Source organism: Delphinus delphis, chromosome 1 (genome assembly GCF_949987515.2).
Source record: "Delphinus delphis chromosome 1, mDelDel1.2, whole genome shotgun sequence".
Taxonomy (NCBI): domain Eukaryota; kingdom Metazoa; phylum Chordata; class Mammalia; order Artiodactyla; family Delphinidae; genus Delphinus; species Delphinus delphis.
Window position 1 is genome coordinate 45,380,299 of NC_082683.1, and position 12,503 is coordinate 45,392,801.

At 53.4% G+C, this 12,503-nt stretch overlaps 1 protein-coding gene across 2 annotated transcripts in view; it reads left to right on the top strand.

Moving 5' to 3' along the window:
* ACOT11 (acyl-CoA thioesterase 11) overlaps positions 1 to 12,503 on the top strand; it is a 52,153-nt gene that overhangs the window by 23,632 nt on the left and 16,018 nt on the right. For both annotated transcript variants that reach the window (XM_060022550.1, XM_060022560.1), the window contains exons 2-3: positions 7,361 to 7,562; positions 8,541 to 8,610. In XM_060022550.1, the coding sequence (XP_059878533.1) occupies positions 7,361 to 7,562; positions 8,541 to 8,610 (272 nt within the window). The remainder of the gene's footprint in view (positions 1 to 7,360; positions 7,563 to 8,540; positions 8,611 to 12,503) is intronic.

Genomic DNA, 12,503 nt, shown 5'->3' on the forward strand with positions numbered 1-12,503 from the left:
CAACGTCACTGACCGGCTGTATGACGTGGGGAAGTTTACGTCCCCTCTCTGAGTTTCGGATGGAAGAATTTCTTCCATCTTCTCCATCTCTGAGGCCTATGGAAGTGCTATAGAGATATAAATGTGGGCTTTGGCTGGTAGGTCTGGGATTGTTTGTGGGTTTTCTTGGGTCGTGCTGCGTGGCTTGCAGAATCTCAGTTCTCTGACCAGGGATTGAACCTGGGTGACGGCAGTGAAAGCCCAGAATCCTAACCACGAGGCCACCAGGGAACTGCCCTGGGATTGTCTTAGACTCTGTCACTTCTCAGGTGTTTAGAAGCAATGTACTAGCTCTCAGCCTTGGTTTCCTCATCAGTAAAATGGGTAGAATAACAGTGCGTTGTAGGATAGATATGAGAGTTACTGAAATAATACATATGGAAGCTTCTAGCATAGAACTTGGTACATAGTAGGTTTCAATAAGTGCTAACCAAATGAATGGCATAGAGGAGGTGCTTAGTAAAAAATAATGGTTTAATTCTCTACCTTCCTCACCCCCAAATCTTGAAAAATGTCAAGTGCCAACACACCCTGTAGCTAGAAATAGAATGAGGATGTGTGCCTAGGGTGCTGGAGACCATTATTTATCTTCTAGAATGAAGGTATGATCTGATATGTATGACTATCAAAAGCCTATGGAACAGGCCACCGACGTCCTCCCAGTCCTCTAGCTGGTGTCACGGCCGAGTGCATCCACTACTGTCCTTTATAGCCTTGTCTACTGGGAATCTCAAGGCCAACTGCAGTTCTTTATGGCAGCATCTTTGTGCACCTGAATTCCTAACATAATTGCTCCTCCCTTATTTTGTTCCTTAGCTCTGTTTGCATCATGGAGCCCTGTGTGTGTGCAGTCTGTGTGCATGCGCAGGCTACCTCAGAGCCTTTTCTGGGAAGAAGACGGAATAGACTCGAAGGGGTGTTTAGGAGGTTGACAGATGCTCCTGCCTTGCTGGTGAGAAAACCACTGGGAAGCGGCTGGTCGCTCTGAGAGCCTGGAGCCACCTTTGTGGGGACAGGGCACCAGCTGAGGCAGCTCCCTCATGCTGCAGGAGTGCCTGGTTTTCATGAGGCCTGGCTGGCGGTGGGCCAAGGCACTTCTCCCTGCTGCCTGCCTGCCTTCCAGTCCCCACCCCCTGGGGAGAGGCCAGGCGGGACAGTGGGGCGGGGCAGGGCCGTGCGGGGTCTTGCACCCTGCACTTGAATCCCTGCTCCACTATTGCTGGCTTTCTGAGGTCTCACAGAACCTCTCAAACCGGCTACCGGTCTTGCCTCCTCATGGGGTTGCCGTGAGCCTCTGGTGAACTCATACATGAGAAAGTACTATGTAGACAGTCTGGTTTGAGCTCTCTTTAGGTGTCTCCCAGCTATATTTCTGTAGGAAGCCCAAACTCAGTTTATAATGCTAACCTAAGTGCTCAATAAGTGTTAGCCACGTGGCAGGCGTGTGCTAGGAGCTTTGAACACTTGATCTTGTTTAACTTCATCCCCATGATGACCCTGGATGTAGGTATTATAATCCCATTTTTACAGTTGAGGGAACTGTAGGTAGTCCACAGAGGTAGGCTGAGCAGCCTGCCTGAAGTCACACAAGTTAGTTGTGGAACCAGTCTTGGGTCCAGGCCAGGCTGATGCCCAAGAGCAGCCCCGTGTCATGGTGGGTGAGCTGAGCGGTCACCCAGGCCAGTTTCTCCCCTCCAGGGTAGGTGGGCCTCCTCTGCTCTAGGCCTGCTCTTTGAGATGATTCTTTTTTTTTTTTTGGTTGCTTTGGGTCTTTGTCTCTGTGTGTGGACCTTCTCTAGTTGTAGTGAGCAGGGCCTACTCTTTGTTGTGGTGCGGTGGCTTCTCATTGCGGTGGCTTCTCTTGTTGTGGAGCACAGGCTCTAGGTGTGCGGGCTTCTGTAGTTGCAGCACGCGGGCTCAGTAGTTGTGGCACGCAGGCCTTAGAGTGTGCGGGCTTCAGTAGTTGCAGTGTGTGGGCTCAATAGTTGTGGCTCACGGGCTCTAGAGTGCAGGCTCGGTACTTGTGACGCACGGGCTTAGTTGCTCCGCGGCATGTGGGATCTTCCCGGACCAGGGCTCGAACCCGTGTCCCCTGCACTGGCAGGCGGATTCTTAACCACTGCGCCACCAGGGAAGTCCTTCAAGATGGTTCTTGAAGGCACTAAGATATCTCTGCTGGCTGGTCTCTACGTTTTCCCACTAATCATTGTAGGCCGTGCCCTTCTCCAGGGGTCTTCCGTGGTTTCTGGGGACTCCTTGGCCCCTCCCTCTGTCTGCACCCAAACAGGTACCTAGTACTTTCCCCACCTGCTTCCCTTTGCCCCGGCCACTCCCGTCACTGGAGTCCCTGCTGTTCCTGTGTCTCCTTTCTGCTGTTCTGCAGTCCTCCCTGTACCTCAGATGGTCCTCGTCATCAAGTCTCAGCTCCTAGGCCGCCCTTGTCATCACCCTTTTCCTCTCCCATAGGTGTTTATTTGGCACCTGTTCTGTGCCAGGCCTGACTCCATCCCTGTCCTGTGGGAATGCCTGTCTGCTGGGGCAGGCGGCTCTGAATCAGTGACTGCACAGCTCGGTCAGTGCCGTGTGGAGACAGTAAGGCTGTGGGGGCCAGGGAGGCCCTAGCTCTCCCTGGGGAAAAGGCAGGGGGAGGTGCTGAAGAGGGAGGAGGAGGAAGCAGTCACTCGGCAGGTAGCGCAGGTGAAGGGATCCTAGGCAGAGGCAGTGCCCATGTGGCAGAGGAACGGAGGTGGGGTGAGAGCGTGCTCTGGGGAACCGAGCGTGGTCTGGAGCTGGGAGAGCAGCTGCAGGGACAGTGGCAGCAGCTACAGAGTAGGGCCTCGATCCTGAGAGCGGCAGGAAGCCATCGAGGAGTCTTGAGCAGGGGAGATGCCTGCTCAGGCTTGCTCTTCAGAAAAGTCTGTGTGGTCCTAAGGCACAGAACGAAGTCCCAGTTGCAAGGACTGGGCCCAGCCTCCCTGCAAGGCAGGACGCTGTAGGTTGTGGTTGTCTAGTTGGTGGCTTTGGGTTTTGGAAAGATCCTTCCGGTGTTGCATAGAGGCCTGGAAGGAGGTGGAGAGCTACTGGAGGCCTGTGGACTGGCTGTGGAAATAACGCAGTGAGTGAGCAGTGCGGGGGCCTGAACACATCAGGGCAGGGGGGCTAGACTGAGAGTTTAAGGAGGTTGGGTCACTGAGACTGGCTACTTGGGGGAGGGAGGAAATCCAGATTAAGTCTGTAGTGTGGCCTGTTGTTAAATTGCCCAGAAGGAGCCCTGGCCTAGGGGGCTTTACCAGGACCAGCCTTTCCCTCTGTGTGCCTCAGTTTCCCCAGGTGTGAAGGGATTGAGCAAAGTGGCCTTTCTTGCTCTGACCCAGCAGTTCTGTCCCATGCCTCTGGCTGAGGAGCAGGGACACAGAGACCACAGTGTAGCCGGCTGGGGCCTAGTCTGGGATTATCAAATCTGGCCGGGTCTGTTGCAGCTGGAAGCCAGCCCCCGGCATGGCTGCCGTCTGAGAGCGCACGTCCCTGGCCCTTAGATGCCCTCTCCACCTTCGTGCAGGCTCTGTCCCCCCTGTCAGCTGTCTTGGCGCAGCCTGGCCGCCCCAGGCCCTAACTCTGACCAGGGCCTCTGCTCTCCCCGTGACTGGCCCTGAGAGGAATGGCTCGGCTCTGGGGCCTCATTGGCAAAACCCTGCCTGGGCCACACACGCCCCTGCCTTCCGGGCTGGATGCCTGCCCACCATGGGATTAGAAGGAGGCCTGGCCTTGCCTGCCCTGACGTGGCAGACTGTCTTGGAGCCCAAGGAAGGAGTTGGAGTCTGAGAGGCTGTGCTTTGCCTCCCTGCGCGTGCTCCAGCCCGGGAGCTCTGCACTCCTCTCTTTGAGGGAAGTGGGAGCACAGCACAGTGGGGCTTGTTCCTTAGCTTGCCAGGGGGGAGTGGGGTGGGAGCTCAGCCCTGCTCAGAGTACAGTATTTCCTGCCTGACAGGTAACCGGGCTCCTTAGCTTCCTCATTGGAAAGCTCAGCTGGCCATGCCAGAGCCCTGCAGGATTAGATCCCAGAATCCTGGCATCGAGGGTGGGATATCTTGAGGACTGGCAGTCTCCCCCTGCCCCTGCCTGGTGAGTGACAGATGAGGTTCAGGAGGGAGGGGCTTGCTCAGGATCACACAGCACATGAGGGGCAGGGCTAGGATTTGAACTCAAGTCTGCCTCTAGACATTCCTTTACAAACCTTTGATGAGGTCCTACTGTGTGCCAGGTACTTCTTTTTTAAAAAATTTAATTAATTAATTTATTTATTTATTTTCTTCTTCTTCTTTTTTTTTTTTTTTTTGTGGTACATGGGCTTCTCACTGACGTGACCTCTCCCGTTGCGGAGCACAGGCTCCGGACGCGCAGGCCTAGCGGCCATGGCTCACGGGCCTAGCCGCTCCGCGGCATGTGGGATCTTCCCGGACCGGGGCACGAACCCGTGTCCCCTGCATCGGCAGGCGGACTCTCAACCATTGCGCCACCGGGGAAGCCCTAAAAATTTAATTTATTGATTGATTCATTTTTGGCTGCGTTGTGTCTTCGCTGCTGCGCACGGGCTTTCTCTAGTTGCGGCGAGCGGGGGCTACACTTTGTTGCGGTGCGTGGGTTCTTACTGCTGTGGCTTCTCTTGTTGCAGAGCACAGGCTCTAGGCACGCGGGCTTCAGTAGTTGCAGCACGTGAGCTCAGTAGTTGTGGCTCACGGGCTCTAGAGCGCGGTCTCAGTATTTGTGGCGCATGGGCTTAGTTGCTCTGTGGCATGTGGGATCTTCCCAGACCAGGGATCGAACCCGTGTCCCCTGCATTGGCAGGCGGATTCTTAACCACTGCACCACCAGGGAAGTCCCTGTGCCAGGTACTTCTAAGCATAAGCACTAGAGTAGGAGCTTCGCAAAGGATTGGCCCAATTTCTCTTATATGTTCAGTGTTTGGGGGACAGTCCAATACAGAGGAGGTGCTCGGTGAATGAATGAGTGAATGAATGAATGAACAAATGGGTAAGGCAAAGATCCTGCCTCCAGGCATGTAGACTCCAATGGATGGGACTTTGGCTTTGCACAACAGGAAATAGGAGGCTGGTAGGAGTGGGTATGGGCTAGGTGGGAAGCAGAGAGGATTGGAATTCAGATGTCCTGACTGCTGGTCTAGGGCTTTTTCCAGCCTCACTTTCCTCATCTGTAAAATGGGGTAAACGGTTTTCACCCTCTGCCTGCCTCGTGAGGATCCAGTGAGGCAGTAGACGAGAATAGGCTGATGAAGCAGGGACATTGTGCTGGGGGGGCTTCCCTGTGTGCACATACAGAACCGCCCAGAAACTCCACATGCTCTGCTTTTCTTCTGCCCCCTTACCCTCTGCATTTTGCCTCCCCCATTGCCCTAGCTTTCTCCAGGGCTTCTTTCTGGAATGTTCTGCCCAGAACCTCTAGCCATGGGAGGGGTTGGGAAGAGTGCGGGTGAACAGAGTCTGCCTGCCTCCTTCCTCTACCGTCTCCCACACCCAGAAAGCCAGCCACCCGCATCCACATCCAAGCAGGCCCCCAATGCACACCCGGCCGGAAATGCCTTGGCAGTGGTTACCATGGTGACGGGTCCTGATGCTTGGACTGCAGAGGCCTGGGAGCTGCCTGCAACAGCCTGGCAGCCTGGCACCCGCAGGCCCCCACCCAGGCTGCGAGCTCCTGGCGCAGCTGCCCTCCTCTCTCTCCTTTTGGTGCCTAGCACTGAGCCTGGTACCCAGGGACTCTTGGGAATGAGCTGCCTGTCTGGGAACCCACAAGCTGTTCTGGGTCAGACTGGCTTGGTTCAAATCCCAGTTCTGCCTCTTAGGAGGGTCAGTGACCTAAACAAGTTAACTCGGTGTGTTTTGAATTGACTGAATTAGCTACGGGATCCTTGTGAAGGGAGTTATCCAAAGGGTATAGACTCCCAGAATGAGACCCATCCTTGCCCCGAGCCGTCACTGCCCCCATCCTGCGGCAGTGGCAGGGTCAACATTGGATCACAGCACTCTTTGCTGCTGAATCCGCATCCAGGGCCCTAGATTCCTCATCTCGGACCCCAGGAGGTCCTGCAGGCAGTGTAGTGTGATGGGTAGGACCTCAGACTCTGTGGGTCACAGCTGGGCTTGGCACTTACTTGGGCTTCAGTTTCCTCATCTATTTTTTTTTTAATCGAATTTGTTACAATATTGCTTCTGTTTTATGTTTTGGTTTTTTGGCCACGACCCCCGCCCCCCCGTCCCCCGCCCCCCCCCCCCGACCAGGGATTTAACCCACACCCCCTGCATTGGAAGGTGAAGTTTTAACCACTGGACTGCCAGGGAAGTCCCAGTTTCCTCATCTTTGAAATGAAGATAATAATGTACCTCTTTCAGAGGTTTGTTGTATGGATAACATTTGACTTAGTACTTGTAAAGTGCTTAGACGAGTATCTGATACTTAATAAGCACTTTATAAACGTTAGCGGTGACTTATCGTCACCACAATTGGCATTGGCCATGAAAATTGGAACCCCTGTGCCCGTCCCTCCTGTCATTTTTCTCATGCAGGCAGGCATCCCCACCTCTGTTCACAGTGTCATGAGAGAGATAGGACGGCAGTTTGGCTGCCCTTCCTCATCCCGCCCCATCTAGGGGACTGCTAGGCACTCCCCACCTCTGCTGCCTGGCGAGTGAGACAAGCTGGGCCCTGGGCAGAAACTCCTCCTCTAACTCATGCATTTGAGGACTTTCTCTGCTGGTTCTCCAGCTGGTGGCTGTTCCAGCCCTGGTCGGGATTAGCCAGCTGGTCAGTGACCGCCCAGAGCCCTCCCAGTCAGTAGAGCTGATGACGAATGAGCACCCAGCAGAGATGCTGCTACTGATGTCATCTGAAGAATGAGGGGCCCGAGGAAGGGGCTCTTATAGGATGAACTAGGAGCAAATCCCCAGGCTTGACTGCTGCAGGGCTCACTGGGCCTCCCTGAAGAGTGAGGGGGAATCTTTCCAGAATGAAGGAGAATCTGAGGCAAGATTTGAATAAGCTGGCCCACCAGCTGAATTAGTTCTCTGCTGCATCCCTCTCTCCCAGCCCCCTCCTCCGGGTCCAAGGTTATGTTAACACAGAATTGTTGGCCAAAAGGAAGCTGGGCATAAGGGCATCCAGAGAGCCCCTGGGGGTCTGAGACCCTGGGCTGGAAGGTGGTGGCCACTCTTGGAGTTGGGGTCTTATGGCCGGTGGCCCTGGGGTCTCAGGGACTGGCAGATCTGGGAGACCCTGCTGTAAGCTGACCACCTCTTCTGTTTCCCAGGGCCTGGCCTCCGTGTTCTCCAACCGTGCATCCCGGAAGTCGGCCTCACGCACTGAGAACAATATGGCAGAGGACGAGGGCTACCGGAACCCCACGGAGGTGCAGATGAGCCAGCTGGTGCTGCCCTGCCACACCAACCAGCGCGGCGAGCTGAGCGTCGGGCAGCTGCTCAAATGGATTGACACCACCGCCTGCCTGTCCGGTGAGGCCGCGCCCGGCACAGCTGCCCTCCCAGCCCCGGCACCACACACCCAGAGGAGAGGCCCCAGTTTACAGAGACGGTTGCCGTCCCCGAGTGCCACCCTCCTCCCTCCTCCCAGCCTTTGCTCAGGCTGCTCCACCTGCCTGCGATGCCCTCTTCAAGTTCTCCATGCTCTGCTCGGGCCCAGCCTCTTGCCCGGAGGCGCCCAGAGGTCTGAGTACTATAACCTAAGGTCCCTGCTCTGACACAGCGCGGCCTTCAATGTGGCTGCTCTGAGACTGGCTGTGAGCAAAGCCTGTGGCATTGAGTAGAGTTGAGTGGAGCTGGATTGAGCTCATTTTGTTGCCTGTGGTGCCCCAGTATTCTCCAGCCCACAGGGAGTTCACAGTCTGATGGGGGGGCCAGACAGGAGACTGACTGCCCCCCAGCACTGTCTGATGGGAGCTGGGAAAGGGAGGTGGAAGCAGGGCTCTGGGAGAACAGACCAGAGGCTCTGCCCCAGCCCTGGGGGCAGAGAAGGGATTCTAGAAGGACTAAGGCCTGGGAGCACAGTCCTCAGAGGAAGAATGACTCAGGCAAGGAGACAAAGGTGGGTGAGGTTGACTGGACAGGGGTACGGGCACTCTAGGAGGTCAGGAAGTGGAATAGCATGGCGTCGTCATGCATTCATTCGACAGCTGCTCATTGAGTATCTCCTGCGTGCCAGGTGCTGCTCCAGGACTGGGGCACAGCAGTGAACAAGACAGGCAAAAATCCTTGCCCTCAAGTGACATGCAGTCTAGCAGGAGGGAGAGGCACTAAGACAGACAAAACCCAGATATGTAAGACAGGGTCGGGGTGTCGTAATCACGGTGAGGAAAGTAAAGAAGGGTGGGAGCACGGGCGAGGAGGCAGGCCTTAGCTAGGCAGTCTGACGTTTGATCAGAGGCCTGGGTCACGGGGAGGCTGCTAACGCATGCTTTCTTCTCCTGACGCCAGCGGAGAGGCATGCTGGCTGCCCCTGCGTCACAGCCTCCATGGACGATATCTATTTTGAGCACACCATTAGGTAAGTGGCCCCTCCTGCCCTTCCTTCTGGTCTCCCCATCACGAGCCCAGAGCCCTTCCCCCATCTACTGCCTGCTCAGCCTGTGTGCTGCCTGGAACCTGCCTCAGCTGACTGAGGGCCTCTGCAGATGGAGGGGGGGCAGCCTTTGGTGAGCAGTGACCCGTCTCGTCTGCAAGGTCTCTGGGACGGCGGTGGGCTGGAAGCTGCCCTGTGGCTGGCAGCTCCCTCAGCCAGGCTTGGAGTTGGGTGCTGCTGAGGCAGTATCATGGGGTGCTGTGTGACTTTGGGGAAGGCAGTCTCTTTCTCTGGTCCTCAGTTTTCTTATCTTCAAAGTGGAAGGGCTTAGACTTAATCAGTGAATGCCTTTTTGAGCTTGGACATTCTCTGTGGGTCATTGGTCATCAGACTGTAGGGAGGTCCCTGGATAAGGTGCCTTGGCAGAGTCTGACCCAGAAGTTTGGACCATTCAGCCTCTGCTCATGTACCCCCAGGGATGAGGAACTCATTACCTCCTGGTTTTTTGGGTTTTTTTTTTTTTTTTTAACTGTCTATACTGGTTAGAAGACTCCTCATTACACTGTGCTGAGCTTTGTCTCTGCACAGCTTTGCTGGGACCCAAGGAGCATGCTGAGCCCTCTGCCCAGGACAGGCTGCAGGGCTACATACAGTGCTTTGGCCCCCAGGTCTGCTCTTAAACTCTCTCAGTGCCTAGGACGTCAAGTGCCAAGGACTCATTCAGGACTTCCTGGTGCCCCACGAGTTGTGGTTAAGGAAAAAGTTTGGCTAGTCCCTGTATCCACTTATGTAGTCATTCATCACTGCTTGTGGACCAGGGCCCGTGCTGGGTTTGGGGTCCACAGATTCAACTGGAACATAGTCCCTGTGCCCCAGGAGCTCCCAGAATGCAGGGAGGCAGATAGAGAAACATAATTTCAATTCAAAGCAGTGAATTCCAGGGTAATAATGATCTCTGCATATGGTTGCTTTGTAATACTTTTTCTAAATGTCTTTTATTTTAGAATGGTTTTTGATTTGCAAAAACACTGTAGATAGTACAGAGTTCCCATATACCCCACACCGAGATTCCCTGTTACTAACGTCTTACATTCATATGGTACCTCTGTCACCATGAGCCAATATTGATGCGTTATTGGTAATGTCTTTTTAATTAACTTAAGTCCTCAGAACAACCCTATGAGGTCGTGGCTATTAGTACCCTCATTTTACAGGTGAGAAAACGGAGGCACAGAGAAGTGAAGTAACTTGCTTCAAGTCATACAGCTGGTGGAGAACCCAGGACATACAACAAGCCAGGCAGTCTGGCCCCAGAGCCCTTGTTCTTAACAAACAGGCCTCATTGCCTATATGTCTGGGGGTGGGTATAGTGAGTGGCACAGAGGGTATTCAAGGGTGGCTTCCTGGAGGAGGTGTTTGAACTGGGTCCAGTACTGTGTGTAGTGACAATTTGTAGGCCAGTGGAGCCGTGTCCGGGCCAGCTCTGGGTCTCTGTTGCCAACACGAGATCTGGCAGTTGGAGGAGCAAGGGATAGAGAAGGCTGGGGTGGGGTGTGTACATGATGGATGGACACGCTGCGGGACCCAGTGGAGTGGAGGTGAGTCTGGGAAGAGAAGGGTGTGGGTGGGGGAAAAGCTGGAGAGGATCCTGGGAAGGAGGGTAAGCTGGGGAGAGGCCTGGAGCATGATTGGTGGCCAGGAAAGGCCTGACCATACCTGAGGAAAGCTGGAGAAGGTTTTTTTGTTTGTTTTTGCTTTTGCCATTTAAAAATATCTCAAAGGACTTCCCTTGTGGCGCAGTGGTTAAGAATCCTCCTGCCAATGCAGGGGACACGGGTTTGAGCCCTGGTCTGGGAAGATCCCACATGCCGCAGAGCAACTAAGCCCGTGCACAACAACTACTAAGCCTGCGCTCTAGAACCTGTGTGCCACAACTACTGAGCCTGCGTGCCACAACTACTGAAGCCTGCACGCCTAGAGTCTGCGCTCCGCAACAAGAGGAACCACTGCAGTGAGAAGCCTGCGCACCACAACCAAGAGTAACCCCTGTTCACCGCAACCAGAGAAAGCCCACACGCCACAACGAAGACCCAACGTAGCCAAAACATAACAAATAAATTAATTTAATTTAATTAAAATTCTAAAAAAAAATTAAAATATCACAAAATGTATCTCTAATGGATAAGAACTTTTTAAAACATAATTTCAATACCACTACCACACCTAAAGAAAATGAACAGTTTCTCACTAACATCAAATATCCAGTCAGCATTCATTTGCCCACAATGTCTCATGAATTTGTTTTTTAATTTTGTTTTGCTTTACAGTTATTTTTGTTGCTCAAGTCAGGATGCAAATCAGGTTGCAATTGGTTGCTAGGTCTCTTAAATGTTTTTTTTTTTTTGGCCATGCCTTGCAGGATCTTAGTTCCCTGCCCAGGGATCGAACCCAGGCCCTGGCAATGAAAGTGCCGAGTCCTAACCACTGGACCACCAGGGACTTCCCTCTTAAGTCTTTTTTTTTTTTTTGTGGTACGCAGGCCTCTCACTGTTGTGGCCTCTCCCGTTGCGGAGCACAGGCTCCCGACACGCAGGCTCAGCGGCCTAGCTGCCCTGCGGCATGTGAGATCTTCCCGGACCGGGGCAGGAACCCATGTCCCCTGCATCGGCAGGCGAACTCTCAGCCACTGCGCCACCAGGGAAGCCCCCTCTTAAGTCTTTTTTTTAACCCTTAGGTCCTACATCTCCCCACAACACCCTCTCCAACTACCCTCTCCTCCCCGCTTCCTCTCCCTCTGTCTTCTCTTGAAGTTTGTTTTTTTAAATAAATAGATTTATTTGTTTATTTTTGTCTGCGTTGGCTCTTCGTTGCTGTGCGCGGGCTTTCTCTAGTTGCGGCAAGTGGGGGCTACTCTTTGTTGTGGTGCGTGGGCTTCTCATTGTGGTGGCTTCTCTTTGTTGCTGAGCACGGGCTCTAGGTGTGTGGGCTTCAGTAGTTGTGGTTCACGGGCTCTAGAGCACAAGCTCAGTAGTTGTGGCCCACGGGCTTAGTTGCTTCATGGCATGTGGGATCTTCCCGGACCAGGGCTCAAACCCGTGTCCCCTGCACTGGCAGGTGGATTCTTAACCACTGCGCCACCAGGGAAGCCCAAAGTTTATTTGTTGAAAAAACCTGGTTATTTGTTCTCTAGAGTTCTTCATCACCTGGGTTTTGCTGTTAGCATCACTGTGGTGTCATTTAACATGTTCCTCTGTCCCCTGCTAGTAAATTGGTCTTGGGGAAGGGCTTGAACAGGGGTCACATTTGTTTGTTGGAGCTGCCTCTGGAGGGGTGTTGGGAAATCAGCAGCCTGAAGGGGGCCCCAAGGAGGCTGGGCACTGACCCTGGGGATGGAGCCAGTTTGGGCCTGAGCTGTGAGATGGAGGACAGTCAGGAAGGAAGAGAAGCTTGGGAGTCCAAATGGGTTACTGCTTGGCTTTGAGGGGGGGCTAGAGAGGGGGAGGGGAGGAGGAGGAAGGGGAAGGGTCATACACTTCTTTCTCTTTTTTTTAGTACTGCAAAAAATAGACTTATTTTTACTTGGGGGATGAGGGAAGTTTTTTTTTTTCTACTTTTTTATTATGAAAACTTTCAAAATTATAGAAAGTTGAATAGTGCTGTGATCATCCCTACTGAGAGTTAATAATGAACACTTTGCTTAATTTGCTTTATCTGTATGTGGATAAATACAAGCGTACCTCATTTTATTGCACTTTGCAGATATTGCATTTTTTTACAAATTGAAGGTTTGTGGCAATCCTGAATCAGGCAAATCTATTGACCTCATTTTTCCAACGACATTGGCTCATTTAGTGTCTCTGTGTTACATTTTGGTAATT